Source organism: Corvus brachyrhynchos, unplaced genomic scaffold (assembly GCF_000691975.1).
Source record: "Corvus brachyrhynchos isolate BGI_N302 unplaced genomic scaffold, ASM69197v1 scaffold101, whole genome shotgun sequence".
Taxonomy (NCBI): domain Eukaryota; kingdom Metazoa; phylum Chordata; class Aves; order Passeriformes; family Corvidae; genus Corvus; species Corvus brachyrhynchos.
In genome coordinates, this window is record NW_008237239.1 from 7,128,100 (window position 1) to 7,156,036 (window position 27,937).

A 27,937-nucleotide genomic window follows, 5' to 3' on the forward strand; every position below is an offset into this window, starting at 1 on the left:
AACATCATGAACACATGATGAGAATCAACAACCTGATATATCTTCTAGTATTTAACTGACCAAAATTCATTTAAATGTGAGGCTGAATTTTTATATATTTTTCCTTTGGAAAATTCTTCTTATGTTTTGTCATAGAAAAGTACTCCATCAAGATGACAGGCTCCACTGGGTGTTTGGCTCCTTTAGTGACTTATTTTTATTTGCAGACTATGTTAAGATGGTTTTGTAGCCTTCATGCCTCAGGCAAGGGCCCAAGACAAGGGTAGTGTCTGGGCTGGTTTTGACAGCACTCTCTGTTGTCACTGCTAGAGGTATAGGAATACCCTGATAGCAATCTCTTTGAAAGAATGAGCTCAGTATTTCACTTATATCCCAATGTTCAGTTTAGAGTGTTACAGTTCTCTTTCTAAGACTTTAGACAAAGAGAATTCTTAGAAGATATCGGGACATTCACAAAGCTAGCAAACCAAAGGTTGTCTATCTTTTCTATGACTCTACTTTGACAAAACTTTTACCAATCAGCTAAATACAGAAAGAGTGCTACAGTGCCTCAGTACTAACTCAAACTTGAAAGCAATCACCTGTCTTCAAACACAGGTTCTTACAGCCACTGACTTCTCCTGTGGCCAGACCTGCGATGTGAACGATGGTGTCAGTGCTTTCTTAGCAGGTGTCCTATTGAGACATTATCATCAGGAAGTTGCTTCTGTTCTCGTTGTCAGAGCTCCTCTGTGCTCAGTAAAAAGATTCTGTGGAGCCTGAACTGTAGCCAAATGAACTCCTCCCATCCTGCATTATCCAGCAACCACTGTTTTCTGGAATGATCCTTGTAGTCAAATCTCAGTGCTCTCTCAAGCCTTTTAAGCTTAAACCAGGGACCAGTTACAGAACTAGAAACCCTATATATTATATACTGAGGGTTTAATGAGGACCAGCTTGACCAGAAGTGGTAGAGACTCAAGCCAACACAGAAACACGAGGGAAAGAAAAAAAGGGAGATGTGATAAACAACTGTGCCAGTTTCTTTCTCTCTCCATCTTAAGTGTTTTAAGTCTGGATGTAACACATTTCCTCCGTTGTGTGAAATGAATTGGTGGTGCCATAGAGTAAACTCTGTAAAAAGTAAAATTAATCTGGATTTAAAATATCACCGGGGAAAATAAAGCATAAGGAAGGATTTTTAAACTGGTTTTGTTCTCTGATCTGATTCCCAATACAGTACCACAAGCAGCTGTGCTTGTACCACAGAAGGCAGTATGTATGTCAGAATAAACAGTCAAGGCAGGAGCTATATAAACAGGCATGGCCACCAGCAGAAAGCCTCATTATGTGTATATTGATTTACACCTACACACATATACACACACACACACAGACACACGCGCACACACACACACACACAGAGACACAGAGAAGGATAAAAATAGCAGACAGAAGTTTCCTGTCTTCTTGCAAAGTTTTTTCCTGATTTGCTAAAACAGTTCATACAATAACAGTAAGTTGTGGTTTTGCCTCCCCTAAAGAAAGAACACTTTCAGATTAGAGAAATAAAGAGCCAAATAAATTAATGAATTAAAACTATTTGGTATGAAAAGGAAATTTAAAAAAGGTGTGGAGGAGGAATCATGCTGCCAATTCTCATTTATTCCCACTTTTCTTTGTCCAGCCCCTTCATCCTGGGACCTTTTCTGCATGTTGAGTAGAAGGAGAAGGTAGGGGAAGAGGCAGCTCTGGCAGGACTGCGATCTCCCTGGAAGGTCCCATCTTCCCCTGGAAGTTATCCCCAAGTTAAAGCTTTCATAAAACTGTTATGCATAGCATCCAAACTTGACCTACGTGCCTGTCACAAAAAGAATGTAACCATAAGCAGATTAGATGTTCTACAAGCAGACAAGTAGTAAATAGAACTATTAATTAAAAAATCAACTACAAAAGGTCTTCTATGGATTTTTCTTTATACACAGTGATTAGTTCTCCAGTTCTTTTCTGACATTTGTGACTTATGGTTTTTTCCTACATTGTGGTCATTTTATGGTACCATCATTTGCCAATTTTGACTGAGTTACCCCAGAATAGAACTGGGAAGGAAAATGGGAAGGCAGACCAAAATATTAAAAACTCTTACTTTAGTCAGACTTGAGTGCATAACCAAATCTTACCTTGCAGTTTTCCTCTATCCGCTCCACTTTTGTTGACTTTGGAATAGTGACAATTCCATTCTGAAAAGAATAATGCTTCTCATCATTAAAATCTGCAGTTTTTAAGAAAATTATCTGTCTTCGAAACATTACGATAAATTCCTCACATCTTCTGAGGTTTTAATTTCATTTTCTTGGGGACATTGACATTTCTCTATGCCATTTGAAACTGCAGTTATATACACTGTGTTGACTTCCAACACACATTACGTGGTTTATATCAACTGTGACAGAAATATCATGGTGACAGAAATGGAATGATGAGGGATACTGCTTGTAACATTTACTTTGGAAACATCTCTTATTGGTGGCTCTTATTCTCTACAACCAGATTATTTAAAATAATTAATATTTGAAATACTGGCATGATTTGTGAACTACATTCTGGTTTTCCAGTACAGCCATCAGTTCACACAATATCAACATACTGAAAGCAGAAAATACCTTCTGTATAAATTCTGGTTTGATGCACAAACCCCAAACTATTTGCATTTTTTTCCTGAGAAAGGAGGCACATTTTTATTACCACCCTCCATTACCTGAATGCTCCAGCGTATGCAAATCTGTGCTGGAGTTCTGCCATACTTCTTTGCCAGCTGAATGATAGTAGGATGTGTGAGTGCTTCACCTTTGGCTAAAGGACAGTAGCCTTCAAAAACAATATCTCTTCTCCGACAATAATCAACCAGCTCCTGAGGTCTTTGGAAAGGGTGGTATTCAACCTTAGATAAATAGAAATAAACTTTTAGTAAAAACCCTGAGAGTATGTTTCATAGCAAACATCAATGAAAATGAATATAATTTTTCTCTTGTTTTAAAAATAGAATGGGTGAATAATAAATAATAATAAATAATAATAAAAATAAAATGGGTGAAATCATTGCTTCTGGGAAGTAGGTGTAAGGTATTAGTTTTAGAAGACACATGAAGGGTATTAATCAACAAGTATTTTACCAGTAATTGGCACAACAGTTACCTTATTTTATGTTTCCCTCAGAAACAAGGTGCAGTTGTCTGCCTGACCTGCAGCTGGACTTTCAATACTGCTCTGTTTTTAAGAAATATATACAGATGCACAGTGGAAGTCAGCATCAGGTCTTTTTTATTGGTGCTTTGAGACTACTTTCTCTTCCCCAAATCTATGTCCTTTCCTGTTTCTTTACTAATGATTCTTTCTAATGATCTTTGAGTTGCACAGGCAAGGGGAGGGGGCTGAGCAGGGGCTGGGTTTGCAGAGACCAACCAGAACAGTTTGCTTAGGGTGAGGACCTGACCTTGGAAGCAAAGCCTGTTGGCATGGATTGCACATGGCAAGTCCTGTATTCTGTGTGTGGTGTCACCATCAGCTTATGCAGGGAAGCAATCATGCTGTGGAATGAAGTGTGAAGGAGACCCTTTGTAGGAAGGAAGATCACAAATTGCCAAGAACCAGTTAAAAGAGGAAAAGTAACAAGCTACAAAGACACAGTTGTTGGGAGCAAAACGAAGAAGCTGTTATTGGACAGTAATGATCTCAGAGGAGAGACGTATTCTGGCATGTAGCTAAAGCCAAAAGAGAAACTCTGTAATATTCTTTAATAAGTTATTTAAATAAGTATTTCACAGTTTATGCATTGTAAGAAGCATACATTGCTCTGCATTTTGATGAAAGTGGGTAGTGTTTTCTTTTACAAAATACGTAATCATGTGATGGATTTTTGTGACCGCTCATCACCATTGTTCCAGGGATCGAACTCTTGCGCATTTTGAAGAAAAATACTCTTCTGAGCAATTGCCTCAACACGTGGAATCTGGAAAATTTCTTCTGCCACAAAGAGGACAAATGAACATTTCCTGTTTCTCATCTTTAGTACATGTTGTCTTTGCAGACAACAATAGTCAGGAACAATAGGCTGGCAGTCATTCAACATGAGCTAAGAAAAAACTGTGCCCCTGGAAGGCTGGGCTGAGTCAGCCTAAAGCTGCTATGATCTAAATTACTAGGTGGACTCGGGAACAAGGTTCAAGCAGCAGACATCCATGTCTTCAACCTTTGATGTTTCTTGACCTTTGAGTACCCTTTGTATTTCACATTTAAATGTGTGAGAGCAGTGCTTAGGTCATACAGTTATTCATTTGTTTGCACCTGAGCTGAATACGAAATATTCTCATTGTATCTATGCAAAATTACGAGGGGAGAAAAGAAAGAGCATGCAGGGTGTATTACTGGATTATTACAAGAGTAATAAGCAATTTTAGCAGCTGTTCTTTACACTAAGTATAGCAAATAATGTAGCTCAGAAAATATTAAATAAAGAATTACATATTTAGGATCAAATTCTGAAACATCTGCAGTGCCTCTATGGCATCATGTGACTTATTCAGCATTTACTACTAATTAAACTGCAAGCAGAATTTACCTGCTGGTTTAGTAAGATTCCAGGCAGCACAGTTCCAGCTTACACCAGAAATGTTTAAATCAAGAGCAGTATGCTGAGATATCACCTGCCTGCTTCACAAGCAGAATACATAGCAACAACTACTTCCCACCTGAAAAGATCATATTTTGTGCCTTTCTCTGAATCAAGAGATTCCCAAATTTTGTGATTCAGATTTTGTCACATGGAGTAGTGTGTTGGTAGAAGCAAGTATTTTTCTTCTTAGATAGATATATTACTAAAATAATCAAATGCATAAAATAAAATCTATTTTTTAAAAATAAAAACGTTCTGGAAGGTTCTAGCAGTATCTCAATGCAAGGGACTAGGATCCTGAGCTACAAGAGGCATAAGGTGAGTGGTCAACTTTGCTTCCCCTCAAAATAACAATTCCTACTTCCTGCCTTGCCCCACCCTTGCTATTTTCATCACCAGACTTCTCTCAGGCAAGGGCTGTCTGTCACATGGTGGCAGAGGAAGATCTTGATCTTTTCTGGCTCCCTACCCTGATTGATTGGCATGTAAAAACTGGCATCTGTTTAACAGAACAGTTTGCAGTTCACATTACAGAACTTCACAGCTGCTACTTGCTCAGCCACAGGGGACCTCCAACCAAAGGGCTGGTTTTTTACAACAGTCATAGCAAATGGGGAAAAGTTGAGCCCACTAACAATCCTGACACATGGCCCTAGAAAGTCATACGTCAGATGATGGTGCACAGAGGCCTTACTCTTTCCACCCTGCTGTGGTCCTTTTCACATGATAAAGTTTCTGCACATCTGGAATTCAGTAATTTTCTCAGTGGGAATGCTGTCTTACAATTATTTCTTTTTATGAAACTGAAATACAAGCCTGTAAATATTTCCTATATAGAGGAACAGTTCAGGTGAGTTTATGTACAAAGGGGTTGTTTTCTAATGTCTTATATACATTTCTACCTTGTACAAATTTACACAATAGAAATCAGTGTTAATGGCAATATCAACAACATAACTAAGTCTCTCTGAGGTCATTACACAGTAATTTGCACTTCTCCAAGACTGGAAAAATATTGATGAGCATTCCTACATGGAATTCATGGAGGAACAGTTTATATAATGAAACATATATTGGCTTTAGTAAATGAAACATATATTTATTAAATACTTATAAAATGTATTTTTTTCCTGTAATGAGTGACAGGCCTATGAGCCTTCAGAGAGACTTCAAAGATTTCTTTGAGCATAAATCCAAACTTCCTACTGCCAAGTCAATTATAAACTCTGGCATACAAACCTCGAACTTCCAGGTTGTAAGTTTCACTCTATGTGATGCTAGAATAAAGTACCATCATTTACAGTGTTTACCAGTACTTTTAATAGTATATTGAAATTTTAAAAGGTTATTATTATTTATTAAAAAATAACTTAGCAAGACAATATTCTTGAAAAGACAGGCCTTTCCTACTTCTTTAAAAGATATGACAATGACAATACTGGGGTTTTTTTCCAGGAACTGAGAAGAAAGGCAGTACTTAAAACTTGGTTCGTAAAATAGAAGTATTGCTTACTTCTCCTGCCTTCCTCATTTTTCCTCTTCACAGAAGAACACCCCCAATTTTCAATTTTAACTGTTGTTAAAAGGACTGTTGTAGTTGTAAGAACACCCTGAATTCTAAAAGGGAAGTGGTTTTCCTCCACTCGTTTCTTCAATATTTAGACTTTGTATACAATGACTATTTGCAAATGTTTTGCATTTAGAAGTCCATTGAAATAGTACACTATTTTATGCATAAATATAGCAAAAAAACTGTATTATAAATTGTGAACAGTGAAATAAGAACTCAACACAGCATTTCCAGTCCCAATTTGAATTTAGAAATTCATTACTTATTTGATGGTACTTAAGTAATCTCACCGTCAGATTCAGTAACTCTCTAACACTAAGCAAAAAACAGAATAAATACTCTTTTGAGGATAATCTGAAGTATAGTTTATAAGATTCCTTTAACTCTAGAAAAGTATAAATTAATGCTATAACAAAAGTGTTCAAGGTGGGGCACTTTGCAGTGGTATGGGTAATTCATTGTTGGATTTTGTTTTCAATTCAGAACAATGCTGTGTAGCACCTCAAAGAAATGACTAGCAGGGCCCCTCTCCCACCCCTCAGGATCACCACCACCTCAACTTTTTGTCTCCTCTTTTTCAGCCTCAGAAAAAGAGTTTTGTCAAATAGCACCAAGAAACAGCTTGTCTCCATGAAACAGTACCACTGAAACAGTAAGACTGGTAACATTTGGACACTGTGGGTAAGAAGAAATTTCAAAAAATAAAACCACTTTTTTTCCTTGCAGTGACTTAGTAGAACACTGAAAAGCTACTATCATTTAACAGGCAGTAACAACTCATGCCAAACTCTAGTAAGCCTTTGTAGGTGTGTATGTCTTGAACCTTGGTAAAGTCACCAACTATTAAACAGTCATCTACCTGCCCACCTTAACGTATATTTCAATGGTTTATTTTGAAGAACTGAATTAAAATATTTTATATGGTTTTATGCCAATTTAACATTACTTAATTGTCCTTTAGTAACGTTTAGTGGACAGCTAAAATTGTTTGGTTCTGACAGTCACACTCTGAGCAACATTTTTATGGCTGTTAATGACATTAAACCATAAACAGCTGCCAGAAATCCTGACCACCTGTACAAAGGGGAAAAGCCTGTGCCTGCACTCCATCCATTCCAGTTCCCACATCCCATGTCAGCATAAGCACACTTTCTCTGGCAGGAGGTGGAAGGAACGGGAGCATGAACTTCCAGCACAGCTGGAGGCAGAAACCTGCAACAAGGGAACATTTGTCGAGTGTCCTGGCAGCCTGCCGGTACGTAGGTGGCTATCCTAGATCTGCCTAGGGCAGCAAAAAAAATTTTGCCAGGGCTGTCACAGCACCTGCCTAAATGAGGAGCTCACTGAATTTACATGAAATAGGAAATGAGGGGGGAGCAAGGGAAAGGGCACCCTTGCATGGATCTGTAATTAACTGAGGCTTTCAGTGTTGTTGACAGGAAGTACAAAAGTATCTGAACACAGGCTTTCTAAAAACTTGTTCACTCTGAAGATGCTCAGTGGTCTGTGATTCTTGAATTTTATTTCTAAACTGTTTTATCATCAATAAACTGTCACAGGGACCTTTTGGTTGTCTTAAATCCAGACACAAACAAGTAGCCTGGGAGAAACTGGGTGGGGGAAATAGGAGGAGGGACTTCCCTACCCTTCGGGTCATCTTCCTGAATGGTTTTCAATACGTGAATAGAAATGGAAGAAGAAATTGTATGACTAAGGCAACAGTTTGGGTGTAGCCTTTCATGCATAGGAGTGGGGAGGATGTTGCTAGCCAAAAAAACCAGAGTAAAAACCCAAACCCAGATACTTTAAATACATTTATCCACTCACCTGATTAACATGTGGAGTAATCACACAGTCCTCCTTTAGTTGCTCAAGATGGCTGATAAGAAAATTGCTTACGCCAATAGATTTACACAAACCTAAAGAAAACCAGAACAAGAAAAAGTTTTGGGACAATCCTAACTACTTGGGTGGATGATTTGAAAAATAATCACTTTCAAGAGACAAAATGATTTTTCACATCATTTCCGTAGAGTAAAATACTGCAAAGAAACACAGAAAAACAGCACCAAAATCTAGTTTGACAGTGTTATCTGAAAGCATGGCTCTGTCACAGTCACATTAGGAAATCATTTTATAATCTAAACACACTGGAAACTCCCCAGTGTATAAAAACTCCAGGCTAAATTCTGGGAAAGGCTAATGTAGTATAAGCAAAGAACAATTGGACTCCACCAGAATGAAAAGAAGGAAATGGTGTTCCAAGCTACTTGCCAAAACTAAAGGAAAGTGGAACATTTGCTGAGGACTAATAAGGTGTGAGCAATACAACCCAAGGACACACAGCCCAAATGAACCATGTCACACTGCCTATATTTCTGTTAGATCATTACAAGCTGTTACATAACACTCAGTGTAAAACCTTCAATTAAATGAGCAGTATCTAGCAAGAATCATGAAGCTTAAAAATGTAGCTAGATTTCTCAGCTCCTGTTGACAAGCAAATGAAGTTAAATGGGACCTAGGTGATATGAAGGCTATTTTTTAAATAAACCTCAAGTGTGCATGCATGTGTATAAATTAAGAGCTGACAGTCCTGAAATCAGATGTCTTCCTTCAAACCTCAGATGTGATAAAGGCCAACTCCCAGTCTTGGCCTGCCACCACCCCTCAGCCCTGACTCGTCTGGGGTGCTTTGGTCCTTCTGCTGTGCTAAACACAGCTAGCAGGGAAGGCAGCTGGGGCTAGGCTGCAGGGGTCTCCTTAGGCTGTGCATTCTGTGGACCACGACTCAGATTAATTTCTTCAGTACGTGAACTTTGTCTGGATTGACTTGAGCTGCATTTCAGTTTGTTATTCTACAGATGAAAAGTCTGTCTCTGTGTGTGAACACAGAAGTCTGATCACTGTTCTTAATCCAGTATTTATTTAAGCTGACCAATTCTATAAAATGCATAGACATGTGCGTATCTATATACACGGAAAGAAATTACATTTTTCTAGTCCTCTATGAAATTCTGTAAGTGAAGTTAGTTTACTTCTAATTCTTATAAACAGATTGTTAAAGTCCTAAAAAAAATAAAGTCAGCTTTCACATACTTCAGCAGCATAAGCTAAAGCATAAGCTGCACTGCAGCAAAACCTGCGCACACACAGAGACACTTTTTAATGTGGCTTCTTTCGTGGAATACCAAAAGAATGAAAATATATTAACATCAAAAATGCCAGACATCTTTCCCTTACAGAAATTATCAATGTTCCAGATGTATAACATAATTAGGTTAAAACCTGCACTATAGTGATTTACATAATTTGTATGTAATCTGCCAGAAGGAGCAAAAGCTGAGCTTTTGACAAACAACCCTGGAGTGTCAACACTAATAAATCATTATGCCACAGCAGTCAGAAAAACACAGTTTTAGCACAATGGTGAACCAAAATATTATATACTATTGTTGAAAGCTAAGGAGTTACAAAAACCATGCCATTATTGCCCTTGAAGAATAAACCTTTCATTTCAGGTTGAAATAAAACAAAATTCAGTCGCAGACAAGAAACAGTACACTTCCACAAAAAGCTTCCATTTTTTCCCCCTACAGTATGCTCTAAGATGTTTTGCTTCTAACATATTTCTCATAGGAGACTTTGAAGTCTGTTCCATCATGTTAGATTTCCCATCAAGAAATTTCAGGTCATCTGTGTTTTGCATTAAAAGTCATCTGAGCCATTCCTACTAAAATCAGTATGACAGCATTCGTGTGTTTAGACTGATGTCCCACAGAGAAAGCTTAATTCAAAGCTGCCAAGAAAGTAAACATTTTCCCAGGAAACAGAGAAATAATTAGAATTTCAATGCTTTTGCAGAACCAGTATTTTCTTAAGGGAAATTTTTTTTAAAGAACTTTTCTTTAAGGGAATACAATTGAAACATTTCACTTTCATTAAATAGGCATACTTAGTTTGGGTAAAGTTAGAACCCTTCATTTCAACTCCATTGCTTTGGTGTTAGTTACAGGTTAATACATGACAGTTAAAGTATTTTGACTTTTGCATTAAATTACAATGTAAAATACAAAAAGTATTAAAACAATTGCACAGTCTAACTGCATTAAAAAAATCTTATTCCAATGCATGGTGGAAACATGAATTCAAAACACTGGAATTTCCTGAAAAATAGAACCTGAATTTGAACAATCAATCAGTGGATTCTACTCTAGAGAATTGCTTCCATTTGCCTGATGGAAGATTAACACAGTTGCTCTGCATTGTCCAAATCTCAGAAAGACTGCCTTTAAGAAGAAGCTTATACAGAATTATTTCCACATTTACATCTTCTGGATTAATTCCTAAGAATGGAGGTTTACAAAAACATGGATATGAAACAGAAGGTCTGGTTAGCTCCTGGGCCTTATCTGACAGATTGACATTTGTGACTATGTCTATCAAACAAGATCCATGAAATCATATCAACAGTAGAAATAAAAAACCTGCATATTGAGTACCTTGTGTAAAATGGTCCTGACTGATTGCCTTGAAATAACCTGGGAGATGCAGGAGGCACATTTCCTTATATTTCCTCTCTAATGGAGTACCAACAGAGGGGTAAGTTCCCCAGAGCTCCTGCCATGGGTCTTAAAAACACCAGAATGCTCTTGAAAATGGGGTTGTTTCAATTTAATACCTGTTTAGAATGCTTAAAAATCTCATTTCAGACCATTCAGGCACCATACATGTCGTTAGAGCTGTTGTGACTGCAGGTGGTTTTAAAGTCTATACTTCTTTTTAACTTAACCATTTTAACAAGTCCTGAAGTTCAGGTTTCCTGAGATAAGAGCTTGCAATATATTAGCTATAATCTCTCTAGAAAGTACCCTTAAAATATACATTTTTACTGTCTTATTTACAAACTCACAGAGTTTTGACTCAGGGAGAGAAAGCATCCTCCTCATCTGCTTCAGGAAATGATTGGTCTGGCCCCTATGAAGCAGATTTTGAGAAAGTGCCAGGTGCAACAAACAGTTTGCAATTCCCCATCAGCTCCCAAAAGCTCCTGTTCTATCTTCTGAGGCTTTGTTCTATTCCTTACGACTCTGACTTCACAGGCTCAAAGAAAAACTTAGGAACACTGCTTCTTTTATGCATGCAAAAAACTGACTGACCACAATATTGGAACAGAAAATTTCATCCAGCTTTGAAAGCCTATCATGAAACTCTGCAAGACACATCAGAAAACATATGGGCAAAAGAACAGCTGATTATAATGGGGAAAAAATGAGATCTTTTCTATTCTACACAAAAAAATCTTGGCCCCCACCACATTGGTAATTTCACCACACTGTGTTTCTCCCAGCTACTGTGAAGCACTACATCATGCTAATGGACTGGTTTGCAATATAGTTGAGTATTAAGCTTCAAGCATTTTTTATTGCAACTTAGAGAACGATTGGGTATTTTTATCTTTACTCTGTATAATACTAAATTATACAAAATTTGATGGGCACTGTTAGTCTTGCAACAGAAAAGCATAAATATACTGCCTTGGCACCACAACACTGTTTTAGTACAATAGCGAGCCTTATCTTTCTCTAGCACTACTACAGACTTTTATCAAACTTCTAAATACTCTCTGGAATATTAAATGGACAAAGTTCAGATCAAAAAGATTTTTTAAATTACAAAACTGGATACTGGGTTTGTGGGGCCCATTTTCCTCCCCCTCCCTGCTGCTCTACATGAGTCAGAGCAAGGGAGAATTCCCACGTCCAGTGAACAGTGCCCATTCTGTTACATCTTCTATTCAGGCCACAGAATAAAAACACAAATGGATCTACTTTTCACAAGAGGTCAACTGCAGTCACTGTATCTTTATTAACGAAGGTTGCACAGGTTGGAAAGGTCCATATTCTCTCTGATACACACGCTGCGTGTAAATCACGTTACTCATAGAAACCGTACAAGATTTGATTTCAGCATATCTTGCTAAATCAAAGCTGTAGGCTGAGAGTGCCCCACATGCAGACTGAAAGCCAAAGCCTTGATAAATAAAGCAGACTACTCTTAGACAGAATCAATGGGGAATTAACTTCTAGATCTGTGAAATAACACGTGTTCCCATACCACAGGCTAAAATACACAGACGCCAGAAGGCTAAGTGCCCCCTCTGAGAGACACAGGAAGACTGTGGCAAAACTGAAAATACACAAATCGTACTTCCTCCTCCAAAGGATTTCTTTTTAGTCTATTCACTGCCACAATATAGGTGCTTGTCTGCAATTCTGTGACCATTACTCCTGCTACACATCACCTGTGAACCATGATAAACCATGAGGACAACAGAGAGCAGGCATGAATAGAAGTCAAATTGTTAACTTTTTAACTGAAAACTCTTTACAAGCAGCCAGTTTCCACAACTGTTATATGGCAACCTAAACAGCATTGTGCAGCATAGTACTGGCTTAATGCACATTGTCTCTGACCCTGGCTGCTCATTCGGACTATTTCAGTGCAATGCTATCTTAGTTATGTTGACATATTTTTATTCTTACAGTTGACATTACAAATGAGACCAGATTAAAAAAACCCAATCCACTACAAGGTACAAAATCAATTGCACTATACCTTAATTCAATAATGCCACCACACACTGTGATGTGAAAATGTGATCAAAATTATCAGCAACTCAGCTATGTGCCTAGAGGCTAATAGAATATGTACCCCCAAAAGTAGCACTTTGGAGGTATTACAGAGAGCACATAAGTAAGATTCTAAATAGTTTGTTCCCCCTGTAACTATGATGACACAGTTTCATAAACTGGGGTACTTTTTGGGCTTCCATATCAGAGAAGATAATGATTCCTTCCTAATGGTATGAATAACAGCAACCTAACTGATGTTAATAAATGAATACTGATTTAAAATAGTTAAGAATCGAAGGCTTTACTTCAACATATGCAAAACAGATAAATTATGCCTTTTCCACAAATCACGTACATCATTTATTGAGACAAAAAGTTATTTTAGACAAGGACTTTCCTTTGAAAGATATTTCAACCTTGCCTTCTTCACAAGAATTCTTGTGTTCACACTGGGACCTCTTGGTACATCTGTATTGGTACACAGCTGTGTATATTTGCTTTAAATCTTTTTGCTTAGCTTGATTATTTACAGTTTTGACAAAAAGGATTCACTTGCTAGCAGAAAAGGCACAAACCATTCACTGGACTTACTTTTACACTTAGAATTACCCATGAAGTCCTTGACATTAAGAAAGAAAAATTAGCAAAACAAATGAGCATAGATGTTAATGCAAGTTTAGACTCATTCTCACTTTTACATCTACACCAAAAGGACTTTTTCTATGGCAATTTCTTATTTTTAAATAAGATACTAAAATATTATATTTCTTTATGATCTTTAACATAAATAAGTGTTGCATTCTTTTTTACATATGTCTTTATTGCTCTCTTATCTGATGAAGAGGGTGTGGTGCAACCAAAATCTTCACCAACCTCCAACCACTTCCAACCCATGAAAACACATCTCTAAACTGTGTTTCTCATAATAACAAACCCACAAGATATCCTCATCTATGCAGACAGAATATTATCAACAGTGTGGAAAAAAAAACGTTTCTAGGCAAATAAGTTACTTGCTTTTGCTTATTAAAACTTTAGTGCAACTTATGAACACAGCATTCACATATGACTTCTACCACCATAAACACACTCAAGACAAACATTTTGTGGAGCTGTAACGCAACAGTTTGAATTGTCAGGTGTTCATCATTTGACAATATACATATAGACTTAAAATATGTCACCTAGCAGAGGATGTGCTAGAAATTTGTGCCACCTGCACAAGAACTGTATTTGGTTCACTGAACCCTTTTCCTGCCCACTTTTAAGAACAGATAGAAAATGGAGGAAGAAAATACGATGACTGAACTGGTCTATGCCCAACAATGAAGATGGTAAGAATATTATTAAGGTTGATTAGATATCTTCTTTCACTTGGAATTAAAAAAAACAACTTTTTTTTCCCAAGAACAAAGTTACATGGCTTTAATTACTGGGCTAAACAATTTCTGTAACTTTCTGAGGCTCTCTTCAAATCGCACACATAATCATAACAAAAACATGTGTTAAGACACATCAAGGAATTTCTGATGCAAGTAAGAATATTTCACGTCAGCATGAGCTGCACTGCTAAACATTAAAAAGATAAGCAAACAATTTTAGTAAAATGGCAGTGAGTTCAAGTGGGATGTGAACCCACAACAACCACCACAGTACTACTCTTGCTAACTTCAGGCAAAAGCCCTGGCTAGAAGCCCTCATTCTTCCCAGCATTTTTAGATAGAGGGACAAGTTAATCATGTGCATGTGTATATATGAAAGCTTGCTGAGATGATGGGCTAGCCACAGTGCCAAAATCAAGGTCATTAAAGACAGTGCTTATGGAAAGGCTCACTCTGCTAGGAACAGCCCAATTACCAGTGAGCACATATAGTGACTACAGAGCAGTTTGCCATCCTGCCTTCCTCTGCCAGCCAACAAATGCCTATACAGGAATGTTGCAGCTGTCAAGGGAATATATGACTCAATGTATGTATCTTGGAATGGATTCTGTAGGCAGCCTGGCCTCTCTTCTGAGGTACTGGGGAAGATAATTCCACAAAAGGACAATTTTGAGACCACAAAAATTCAAACCATAGCCTTGATATTACAAGAATTCTAGTTGATTTCAGCTGTTACAACAGAAATAACCAGTTACTATGCACAAATGTCTCACTGACCAAGTTTTAGAATTTTTTTGCTCTCTTTTCCCTCAGCACTGTTTATCCCATAACTCTTTAAAGGAAAACACAAATGCAGGCTATTGAACAAAGATATATGTCTGCAATTCTCTACCTCTCAGCACTGCAGTACAGATAGAATCTTCTTTATTCTGGCTGTGACCTGAGTCATCTGGCTCCTGTGAAACAGCTCCAATCAAACAGGAGCAGATTAACAAGTCAGAGAAGATAACAATAATTTTAAAAAGCATTTAACAGCATTTAAAGAAACTAATTATTAAAACTGTGTTGTCCTCAGGTAGTAGATATCAGTTTAGCAACAAGATATTTTCTGCTATGAATAGAAAGCTATCGGTTTGGTCTATCACAAGGCACACAGGATTTTTTAATGGCAGTTTTTAGTGCAGGTAAACACTATCCTAAATTCCATTCCAAATCCTTTACCTTATACTTTCAGGTAACTACTAAAATTTTCTAAAATCAGTAAAGAAAATAATAATTCTCCTTTCCCATTCACTTGTTCCTAATCCTCAACATAAAGAAGTTGCAATGGCTGATCAGTAGAAGCTCCTCAGGACGTTGTTCATTAAAAAAATCTTCTGATCACTGGAGCTGAATACCAAGACCAGGTGCAGAATTCTGATCCCTGAGCTACTGTAAGAGTTGGCACAATTCCCTCTGGAAGCAAGGTCAGACCTAAATGCATGCAAATCCCAGGGTCTGAGGACATATGGAAGACAGCAGACTGTAGGACAAAACAGAAATGTCTGCACTGACTTCTTTCTTAACCAGCACATGAATGTCTCATGAATAAAGCAGTTGTAATTCATCAGTATGACAAATAAGCATTCTAATACTTTCTGTATGATTTGGGGAAATGTTCATAATATTTGTCAGTTTGGTTCATGGTATGGAATGATACAACTGCTATAGGTTTGGATACCACCATAAATACCTATCTAACTTTGCTGACCAGAACTGTATCACACTTTTCCCTGAAAAGATATTAATGGAAACCAGCAAATTTAATGACTTGGCTCTGTCTATACAATAGGAATACTACCAAAAAAAAAAAAAAGTATAATCTTGCCTTTGTAGCAAAGAGAAGATAGAGGGCATAAATATACAAATTTCATGTTAAAGAGGGAAAGATGCTGGTAGAACATTTAATAGACTCTAAGGAACCTACTGAAGGGTTTAGCCTGGACAAAAGATGAGTATGTTTAGCCAAAGACTGTCTAGCTCAAGGGCAAAACAGAAAGACACAGGACCATGTTCCAGATGCAATTCAGATGTATTAAAACACCTGAAGAAGGTAAAACTTCCAGGATGTGTTATTTTAACACAGATAATTAATGTAGCATGTCATACTGTTACAGTAAAAGACAACAATGGCTTTAGAATGCCTAGGAGTGTTTTTGGGCATATCTGTCATGATATCCCTTAGGATTCTGGGAATTTGTTTTTAACCTGAAGTGCAATCTTGAGATAGCTGCTCAGTTGCCTTAGGCAATTGAACAGTGTACTCAAGCACAAGGGAGAGTGCTAAAACATGAAGCTTTCTTTCAAGTGTTCCTGAGATTCCAGCCTTGGGGCAGTAACCAGATTCCATTTAGTTTCCAAAGCATGTTGGATCCAAGTAGTGCAGCCCAAAACTTCAGTATGGTGAGCAATCAATTGGAGAGGGTAACCAGATCCCCAACAAACACTATTTAGATTCTCATTTTAAATAGTTCATGTTTCCAGTTCACATCATATCAGGACAAAAGAGTCTTTCACAAAACACTAACCTCAAATTCCTTTTGATGAAATACAAGAGTAGTGGTAAGCCAGAGCAGGGATTTTTCAGTTTAGAAAATTTTTCAGATTTTATCATTTTTCAGATAGCAAAGGATCTCTCTTGTCACTTGAAACTACTATTTTCTATTTATGATCATATTTTGATGTTACAGCTCAACTCCAAACCTTCATTAGGAGTATATATAAGAAGCATTACTAAGCAGCTATGGCTTAAGAAACAGTAAACTTAAGGATGCCCACACATCTCAATGAACACACATCTACCAATTCCACACCAAGTTCATTGGCACCTGCTGCATTCAAATAGCAATAAACCTGAACAATAAACCCTCTACAGCCAGAGGTACTTGAGAGTTTGTGAAAATCAGACTCTAGACTATGATTTTTAACTATTTATGCAAGTTTTCTGCTTCCTAAAATATTTATTTTAATAATTCTGACAAATATTCAGATTTTTTTAAAACTTATTCCACAAACTTTCTATTTCTTGGGGAAAGGGTCTTATAAATTAGTGCAGATTGACCTGGAATGGGCAGAGACCCAGCACCTCTGTCTCTCCTCAGTTAGCTGGGTGGGAAGACACTTGAGGCCAGAGTCCTGCAAGTCCTTTGTTACTGCAGCCCTGTGTCCCAGCAGCTCCGTGTGGGCTCTCAGATGAACCTGAATGAATCTTTGTAGACATGACTTAAAAAAATTCTCTCAGAGCTATGAATATAGATGGAGTTGGTATTTTGCTTGTGTCAACTTTTGACCAATGTGACCAATCTAAAAGTTAATATAATCTTTAAAAAAAAACCTTTATAAATTTTTACAGTCTTGAGTACTAACAGTTTATTTACTTTCCTTCTAGTGTAATTGATAATAATAATAGATTATGAATAATTTACATTATTTTAAAATAATGTTTCTTGCCCCAGGTAGGTGCAATTTTGCAGAATCAATATTAACCTGGCTTTAAACTGAGGAATGAGATTTACAAATATGTGCATTCAAAATATCTGAGAATACAGAGAAGTGATTAAAGAAATTCTTGGTAACTTCAGCCAGATCAAAGACTTTGTCAATACTTACATCTTTTAACCACCTCACACAACTCTTGCAGATAGTTCCACAACACAAACCAATTTGTGTTTCTACAGAGGACAGTGGTTATTATCTCTGCACTTCCAGATACTCTTCAGGATGGACACAGCTAGCTACTAGACACACTACCAAGATGAATAATTTCAGTATTACCTTTGTGAATTGACTGCAGAAGCAAATTATTTGTTTAAAACGTCAATCCTTGAATGTGAAGCATTTAGTTTCTAACTTTTTTTTACAGAATAAACATTTCAAAAAAAAAAAAGTTAACAGAATTCCAAACAGGAACCAATGACTACCTGAACTAATGTCAAGTTCAGAGTAGACAAAGAACTCACTTGTTCATAGGACTTAAAATTTCTTCCTCTAATAAATGAAGATTTTATTTTTTTCCTCAAGTAAGGATTTTGACCAAATCAATTCAATTCAAACCAAGGCAAACATGTTGCTCACATAACACATAGTAAGTCACAAAGATATGCAGCAAGTGTTTAATCTTCAGTGGAAAATCTAGTGGTTAACCATGCAAACAAATTATTTAAGATTTTGCTCAGGAATCATTGCATTTCCAACTCCAGAGTGGTTAACATCTGCGTGTCATTTCAGGAACACATAGTTATGGTCAGGACATCCAGAGTCTGTATCCACTAAGGCAAAAGTGTGGAAGTTAAGGCTCTAAGGCACTTGACTCAACCAGACTATTAAATTTTCCTTCCCCTGTAACTGATCTGAGGTAATTTTGACAACCAGAGTTGGAAAACTTACCCTCAGCTAAATGAATCATGAGTCTACAGAATGCTTAAATTCAGAAAATGACTGACAGTAGCAACACGCAAATTGAACAAAAATGTTGAAGAAATGCAACCACAGGAAAAATAAATACAGAATGGGATGTCTGTAAAGAGGTATCATACATAGGGACAAAAATCAAAGGCAACTTTTCTCTGTTTGTGAGAACAGCAGTAGTATTTCCAGTGACTTATTAAAAGACCACTCAATAGCTCATAGTTTTTTCCATTAGGAAGATGTAGAGAAAGAAGAAGTTGCATAAGATAGGAAAGATCACAAAGATGCATGCAGAAGCAGAATAAATAGGATAGGATAGGAATAATAATAGAATGTGAAAAATACAACCTGTTTGCAGCAAATTAGGATGGCATATCTAGGCACAAAGGGCATGCAGTAACTTAAATACGCATCAGAAAAAAAACTTCACAGTGGAAAGATGAAATACCTTGTGGAATAACCCATCTTTGGATGCAAGAGTCATTCCTACTTTGAAATACTAGGTCAGTGAAGCATTTCTTTAAAAACTGAATGTTGTAATGTCTTACATGGCAGAAAACACTTTTAGCAACTTCTCTTATGCTCAGTATAAAAAGAAAGAACAAAAGATGTAACAAAGATAATTTACTTCTGTTTTTGCAGAGCCAGAGCAAAAATAAATGAAGGATTGAAGTGTAAGAGGTGCATGGCTCTGATAAAGCTGGTAGTGAAACACAGCCTGTAATTGCCTTTGTACAACTCTCCTGCTACAATCACTATTTCAGTAAGTCTGGGTTAGTGGATAGGCTATTTTATCCAAGAAGCCTTCTCCTCACTTGTGGAACTTCTCTGAAGCTACGAACAGGGTGGCCCACATGGCCCAAGAATGGCATGACAGGATCTTCTCTCACACCGTTTCTAATAATTCTGCATACTTCAGGAGCAAAATCATCCTACTCAATCTACAGTCTACTCCTCCTATTGCTATGAGCATAAACTGAAGTTTGCTGTGCACTGAAAATCAAAATGAGTTATCCAAACTTGAGAGAGTAGCTCTGTTCTTTGACAATTCTTCCCAAAAGTTAGCACCAAAGAATCTGCAGTTGAGTATTCATTCCTCATTTAGCCATTTTATTTTGTTAACTTTTAAAACACAAACGCAGTTATAAAACACCACAATGTATGATAAATTGGAAAATGGCATCATACAATTATTAAAAAATATCTAAAGGAGATAAAATTTGGCATGATTTATACTTAAAAAAGAGGAGGTTACTACAAAGATGTTCTATAGTGTTCAGTGGTGTTCTATAGTGGCATAGAGATTTCAAGAAATCAGTAGATTTCTTCAAGAAGCATGCACACCATTATTAATCTCATGGACAGAATTTGACAATGTATTATTTACAAGCAGCACCAAATTGCTAATGCTGCAATTTTCAAAGAGATTTTCATAACTTACACACCCAAATTCCACTGAAATATGAGCATCCAGTTCAAATTAGAGTTTTTTAAACATCTCTCACTATGAGTTTCCCAATCCCAAAGCACACTATAATTCCTTCTTCTAAGGTAGGTTTTGTTATTTATCACCTTTCTCATAGAGCTCTTCCATCGCTCTCCAGGTTTCAGCTCGGACCTCTCGATTGCTTTTACCTGGAACTTGTGCATCAGGCCAGTGTATCAAATAAAGATCTAAAACAGAAACAGAACCAGACTGCTTATTAAAGTGTCCAAAAAATAAATATATCAAAGCACATGAGACAGCATTTGACCTCCACAATGGCCCCTAACACATTATCATCATAATAGTTCCAATTACTATTCAGTGATCATTACTGTATATATCCAGCTGTAATAAATGAATTCTATAACATCACATTAACAACTGAGGGTAGCAGAACATGCACATGTTCCACATGTTTAGGTCACTGTAATCAGAATTTCATGGTTACATATGTACTTAATAAACTTTCCACTCATAACAAGCCCCATTTAAATCAAAAGGATTTTGGTCACTGGAATTATGAGTGGACTAGTACTTACTAAGTGCTGCAAGTCTTCCACTTCACGGAAGATAAATACATTTGACAGTTCTGCAGATATTTTATACAACCTCAGCAGTGGGTCTGTCTTTTTCCTTTCTAAAGAATACTTCCACTTATGAATTTCTGTAGGAAACCACAGCACAGTCTATATGCAGATTTTTTGTCTTAAGTTTTGTGGCAGCCTTTGTGATTTTTTTAAAGAAATTTTTAAAGCAATATTTTAAGGTGAGAAAATTATGCTTTATTACATTTTTTGGCACGATTAGCATGATTTCAAACACAATTAAGATTTACCACTGGTGAAATTCCCATAGAATCATAGAATCATTTCCTAATATCCAACCTAAACCTTCCCTAACACAACTCCATGCCATTGCTCAGGTCACTGGTCACCAGAGAGAAGGTATCAGTGCTGCCCCTCCACTGCCCCTTGTGAGGAGGCTCTTTGTGTGCTGTCTTCCTGCAAGAAAAGACTTCCATCAATTGAAAAAGGAAGCACTTCCAACATAAACTGAGAAATGTACATGTACTGGACTCAAGAGTTCCAAATCAGATTTAAATTTTAAAAATGACAGGATCTCTAACTCCTTTGTAAGTTTGTAGACACTGCTAGACATTCTGAAGGAGAAATTTAGAGATACTTGGAAGACAATTACATTTCTATTCAAATTCTAACTGCAGATTAAACAGGTAACTGCAGGTATCCCAGTCAAACAGGTTTTGGCCTTTGCTGCATATATTAGTCTGATGAAAAACAGGAAAAGAAAGTAAATAGATGACTGAGATGTGTGCCATTTTCTTTGTGCTTTATAATATTCCTTTTCTGGCAGTTCAGATAGAGTTAAGAAAAAAACCCAACTTGTTTGCAAGAAGAGGTTTTTGCTCTTTGACTACACCACACCATTCATTTACAGCACTTCTTTGTGAAATACAGATCCTCTGCATTGCGAATAATGAAAAAATGGAGGAAAAAAAGGAAAAAAATTCCTTTTATTCACAATTTAATGACTGCACTAATGATTATTGTATAAGGGGGTTGGTATATTAGCTTTCTCCCTCTAAAAATACAAATTCAACCTTGATTTACGATGAAAATGTAACATGAAATTCACTATAATACACCAGCTCCAATTTTGGTACATCAATGCAGCACATTAAAAGTGCTTTACTTACCTTAAGAATCTAATTAGAACAGTACAGAATTCTGTATAGTAAAATACACTAGAGAGATAGCAAGGCAAACATTTTGTATGTGTCACAAAAATCACAAGCTACATTTGCACTTTCTGATATCAATAACCATTTAAATACAACTTTAAACTTTTAGGCTTTTAAATACAATAGCTCTGACAAGCAAATAATCACTTATATATAATCATCTGCAGCATCTGGTTTTGTATCACATATAAGAAGAATGTTGCTCGCTCTTTGGCCTTTTATCCATAAAGTCCACATCCAATTCCACATGCATTCTTATTCATCACCAATCTATGAATAATTACTTCTTCACTAATTTCTCTGAGAAACGAAGTTGTATTTATTAAAAATATATACCAATGTATGGCATTGGAATAAATACCAATTCTGTGATATTTAACTGAAAACTAGTATTGGGATATTGATTAAAACGTTCGGTGAGGTTATGTTCAAAACTCAGGACTACTGAAATACTGTTGCAAATAAAATTTCCACTAATTTATATTAGACATCAACCTAAGGATTAGCATTAGGAATTGCTAACATCAAGTATTCATTTTGATCCAAAATTACATATGCTACTGGACCTACTTACTGCATGGAGACTGCCATGTTTGTATTTAAACTTTTTTGCTTGTATAAAGCAAGTGTCGTATAGAAGTAAGTGAAAGTATCTACCTCACAGAAAAATGGAAGAATTTTATTTTTTTAGTTGCTGCTTGCTATGTTCTCCAAACCAGACTAATAAGAACTGCTTAACTATGCAGAAAAATGTCATTTAGCAAAAATAATCAAACTTCAGCAGAATTTCACCACCAGTTACTTCTCCAAAAGCCTGACTATTCAGTGAGACACCACAGTTTGCAAATGCTCACAGAAATAGTTACATCATGGATTTCCACAGACACAGATGCATTGTACTCTGCTCAGGAAACTTAAACATTCTCCAAAGAAGACTTTTAAGAGATTCGATAACTGAATGATCTCTGGCTTTGGACATCTAAAAAAATGCAACACATCTCCCGTCTCTGTATTAGTGTCTGAGGCCTCTGATGCAAACAAGACTAGCTGCTGGTCCTTTAATTTAGGAAGGTTTTGTTACTAGGTACACCATGTCCATATCATCCTATTATGTTTATTTCAATTTAGGCTTTCTCATTTAAATAAAAATTATTTCACTTTTAGAAATATTGGCATATAGGGCTAGAAAGCAATCTACTAAATCAGCAAGTACAGTCTTCCTGACTGCAAGAAGTATTCATGAAAGATGTGGAGCAAAGGTGCCTTATCTCATAAAGAGTAGAATAGTCCTCCTGCCAGTCATGTGTAAAGCACCTCAGCACAGCTAGGATCTTACTTCTACTGCATAGAAAACTTTCCCTCATACCTGCAGGCCAGTAAAAACAAGCACCTCACAAAACAAGGTCTATGATTTCATTTTTATTTGTACACACATTCACACCCTACACCCACACACATTTTCTTTTGCTTAAACTATTTTCCCTCCTGGGGTACTGTGTTTGTGAGAACAGAAACACTCTTAAATTCCATTTGGAGGTAAGAAATTAGCTTTAAATCATTGATTGAAATAGCTTAAAGCTCTAGTAATTAAGAAATATATAACTTTATCACTGGGGTTTTTTAAGAACAGACTACATTTTTGTTGAGAACAAGGTTGTGCCTTGTAGCATGGGAAAGATTAATCAGTATCTTGAGATGCCTTCCAACCACGTACTTTTTAAAAATAAACTTGAATCAAAAAATCCACCTTGAATCACAGTATCGGGATGCACTTTAGAAAGAAGAAAAAACCTCCAAACATTCACAATCTGGTTTTGTATTTACCAGCTCTTTAAAACATCCTCTGCAGACAGTCAGGCTGTAACGGTGCAGCAATAAGCGAAGGCCTAAAGGTCATTAAATATCAATGCACAGTGGTGCAGGAAAGCTAAAACTAACACTTGAGTTGCTTTCACACAGACATTTAAAATAGAATGGCTTATTGCTTCTTAGTGGTTGCAGCACCTACAATGAACACACTTCCTCTTAACTGGAAAGTACAGGGCCATTTTACACATTTAAAAGCCAACATGATGTTGTGGAAATAAAAGTTTGCAATTCTATTCAAATCCCTAATACAATATTTTTTAAAAAGTCAAAATTGACTAAAACAAACCTAGTTGTATGAAAAACAAGCCCTGCCTTATAGCAAGCCTAAAAGCAAAAGTATATTTTGTAATGTTTCCCAGTGATCATATTTCATATCTGTCTTAATGCAGTGATCATATTTCCTTGCTTTTCTCAGTAGCCACTGCACTTAATATTGATATGATGTATTTTTCTTTCTCGCTCAATCCTTTTTGTTTTGTGTTTCCTTCCATTGAACAAGGATCAATGTGAAACAACCTCCAAAGTGTCTTGAAGCAATACAGAATCTGGATTACGATAACACACTCATTTCATGTGGCTCATCTATTACAGTGAAGATGCTGATAGCACATTTCTCCAGCTCCAGTTGGGGATTTGTCATAGGCCAGATTTGCCTGAATGGGACAAACTCGGAACAGTCGAAAGGAAAATAAAATTGTTTATGAATTCGGTAACCCACATCAGCATTCAAGAAGTTACTTTAGAGGCTGGATCTAAATCCCAAGGAATGTATTCTGCTACTGCCAAACCTGTAATATCTGCTGCCATTTCATATTGGTTTACTGTGACTGCTAGTTGAGGATCACATTTAGAAAATGGAAGGAGCACAGTATCTGTTACAACCACTGCCCACAATAAATTTCCATCATGTCATGGATATATAATCTACCAGCTCAAATAAAAATCCTGCAACACTGCTCTCCTAGTACCATTTGTTTGAGAACTGTTTATTGAAAAGGCTTCATAATAAGTATTTTACATGGAGCATTTTTCTCTTAAAAAGCTGTGACTGCTTTCAACAGCTCATCTGTTTCAACAGCTGGCATTCTATATATTGATAATGCACAGATTTATTAATTCCTGTTAGATTATTTCCCAGGTTTCTAATTCAGTCTTTATGGATGGACTCAGTAACCCATAAAGACCCTCAAGAAAATGAACATGAACAAAAAGCCTAGCTGCACATTTAGCTGCCAGGGCTCCTGCAGCTTTTTCTTTTTGTACTCTTCTAAATTACTAACTTTCCCTCCAACAGAAAGATCTAACATCACAGATGTATTATTTAGGATCTTTCAGTTTTCTTTATGAACTATGTATCTTTACAAAAGATGTGAACCCCCACATACTTGGTTAATACCATAGAATGAAATCAGGAAATTCTGATTTATCCGGATCAGCATTGATTTAGGTCACTATGGCTGACTAAGTGGTCCAGGAACAGCGATATAAATTTTTCAGACATCTCCACATCAGTGGAAGAAAGGTGAAGAAGAAGGGAATATGAGTGAGTGTATTAAAAAAAACCAAAACAAATATATTTTTTAAAAAAGGAAAAATGTAGTATGGAGACAAATTGTGCAGGGAGCTGTAACATTCCTTAATTGGTCTTAATAGTATGTGCACAAGAAGTCTCAGCTCTAAACACATCTGACAAACAAGTTCTGTTTATGCCATTCCAAGGATTCACTCATATGGTGACAGCATTAGTACATTTCTTGATCTCAGATATTCTTCTTCTTCTTTCAGGCATTTCTGCTTAGCAACAATACACAAACTCAGTATTTTTGTGAGCATCTACTCCAACCTACTACCTGAGAAAATAAGAACAACTTACAGTACTAGAAGGAATCAGTGCAAATGACTTCTTGGAAGTGAATCAAGTTTTCCTCTCATCAACATTCAGCACCAGTGCCAGAGCAAGCAGAAGAAAAAAGAAAGCAAACACAAAATATAACAAGCAGAAAACAGAGAGGAGGAATAATGTTATTTCTCAGTTTAAAGGAGAAAGTCAGGGCTTGAAATTTTGAGACCTGCATTTGCACGGGACAAACAGAAAGGAATTTTAATTCATTTTGCATTATTCTGTACCTGTGGAAGAAGTTAAGGGATACATTTCCAAAAGAATGGAGCCAAAGGTGTACATACAAGAATCTCTGTCTAACAAATACAAGTTTTTCCTTGTTCACCTTGTAAAGTAGTCAGCCAAAAAAAAAGCCAGTGAATACAGCACACAGCTGCCATTAATATTATACATTATTAATTCAGCAAAATTCACTTCCTCATTGAAGTTTGTTTATTGCTAAAATAAGCAAATATGTTTATTTTCAGGTACCTCCTCTCCTATGACCTGTTGCAGGAATTAATTGGCATCATTACTGCAACTCTGCCTGTGTAATAAGGTAGTAGCAATATTACATCTTTGACTACAAGGAGTTTATGATCAGGGTAAATTTACAAGTGCAGCGTTAGTTAAGCTTTTAGTTTTCTAAAGTCTTGTAGATACTTCTAAAATTTTCCCCAAAGCATATTCCATCAGACAGACCAAACCAAAGGCAGTATACAGAATTTTAAAAAGTTAAAAGACCTACAAAGTAAGTTTTAGAAAGGACTCCCATTCCTTGATAAAAAGAAAATAGACCACCGAAGAAACCAGGCATCTTTGTCACCCTGTTGCCAATATATTATTGTAAAGTTTATAAATCCTTATTTCATAGGTTTTGGATGTTTTTTAGCAAAATATATAAAACTCACATAGTTGTTCCTTAAATAATTTTACAATAAAAAATACCTTTACAAAACATTTGCAACAAGAAAAAACTCTGTGCTCTCAACTGTACACATGTGAACTTCCTAGAGAACAAAGAGAACAAGAAACCTGCAAATGTGTAAATAAAGGCAGAATTTGGTTTCTTTGACCCATCTGTACTACATAATTGTTTTCAGAACTCATTCATCTTTGCAAGTACTCCCATGGAAGGCACAATAAATGAGCTATATGGAAAGATTCATACCAAGATACTCAACACCAAGCCTTTCACATGACTCCAGGCAGGCCTTTTTTGTGCTTTCATAGCCACAATCACTGTGCCAAAGTTTGGTAGTTATCCAGAGGTCCTCTCGCTTCACAGCACTCTCTCTGATGGCCCTTTGGAGGAGGGATTCACAGCCGTATCTTTTTGCTGTGTCAATGTGACGAATGCCGCATTTCTGTAGGGCATGGACCACTGCAGTGTGGGAATAGCCACCCTGGTGGGAAGTACCTAAACAACGAAAGCAGAAGTGAATTGTCAGCAGTGAATTATGAGGGGCATATTTTATAATTGTTTTCAATTTTTCCTTCTTTTTTTTTGATATATTGACACAAAACCTTCTTAATTAATTTTCATTTCCTAATAGTAAAGGAATGGGAACTGACTGATCTTTAGGCTTGTAAAATCCATGAAAAGGGAGAAGTTAGTGCTGATCAGAAGTAACTCCATCAAAATCAAATATCAACAGCATTTAGCTATAAAGAAGTGATTTAAGGAGTTAGGCTGAAAATCATCAAAGATAAAACACATACTTTATGGAAAATTAATATATGTCTCTTAATTTTCATATAGAAGCATAAGCAGATGAAAATATTTTAAAGAAACCAAAACCCCAAACTGTGGAAGGTATCTTTTCAGCTTTATACCGGCTAGGCTAGTACTTTAATGCCTTAGAAAGCCTCGAGCAGCCTAGAGAGGTAGCACGGGCGATCTAGCACTTTAGTAGCTCTAAAACAGGCAGCAACACCAAACAACTTCTAAAACCATTTACTTTGCAAAAAGCATATCCTGGAACCTTTATTCTGTTGGACTCTTGGTAGCTTGAAGTTATTATTGCATTGTACAATCCCAGGCTGCGCCATAGTGCAGGTGCCATTTACATAATGTAAAACTCAGCAGTAACCAAAACAATGGAATCCTACACAGGAGTTACAGAATGGGCATATGCAAGGAGTTTCAGTAACAAAATCCTGTTACTGTCATTGTGTGGGGATTCACTGGACGTGTATTTTGCATGTCAAGGGGACGGAAGGAGGAGGAGACTCAGAAGGAAAAGCAACCAGCAGGAGG

General features: G+C 36.7%; 1 protein-coding gene across 1 annotated transcript in view; it reads right to left on the minus strand.

Annotated features, from left to right (window-relative positions):
• Positions 1–27,937, minus strand: part of LOC103612762 (uncharacterized oxidoreductase ZK1290.5) — a gene marked incomplete at its 5' end in the record, with an annotated part of 45,392 nt that overhangs the window by 5,200 nt on the left and 12,255 nt on the right. The window contains 5 exons of the mRNA XM_017729587.1: positions 2,147–2,219; positions 2,738–2,920; positions 8,049–8,140; positions 20,257–20,358; positions 26,849–27,097. Of these exons, the coding sequence (XP_017585076.1) occupies positions 2,147–2,219; positions 2,738–2,920; positions 8,049–8,140; positions 20,257–20,358; positions 26,849–27,097 (699 nt within the window). The remainder of the gene's footprint in view (positions 1–2,146; positions 2,220–2,737; positions 2,921–8,048; positions 8,141–20,256; positions 20,359–26,848; positions 27,098–27,937) is intronic.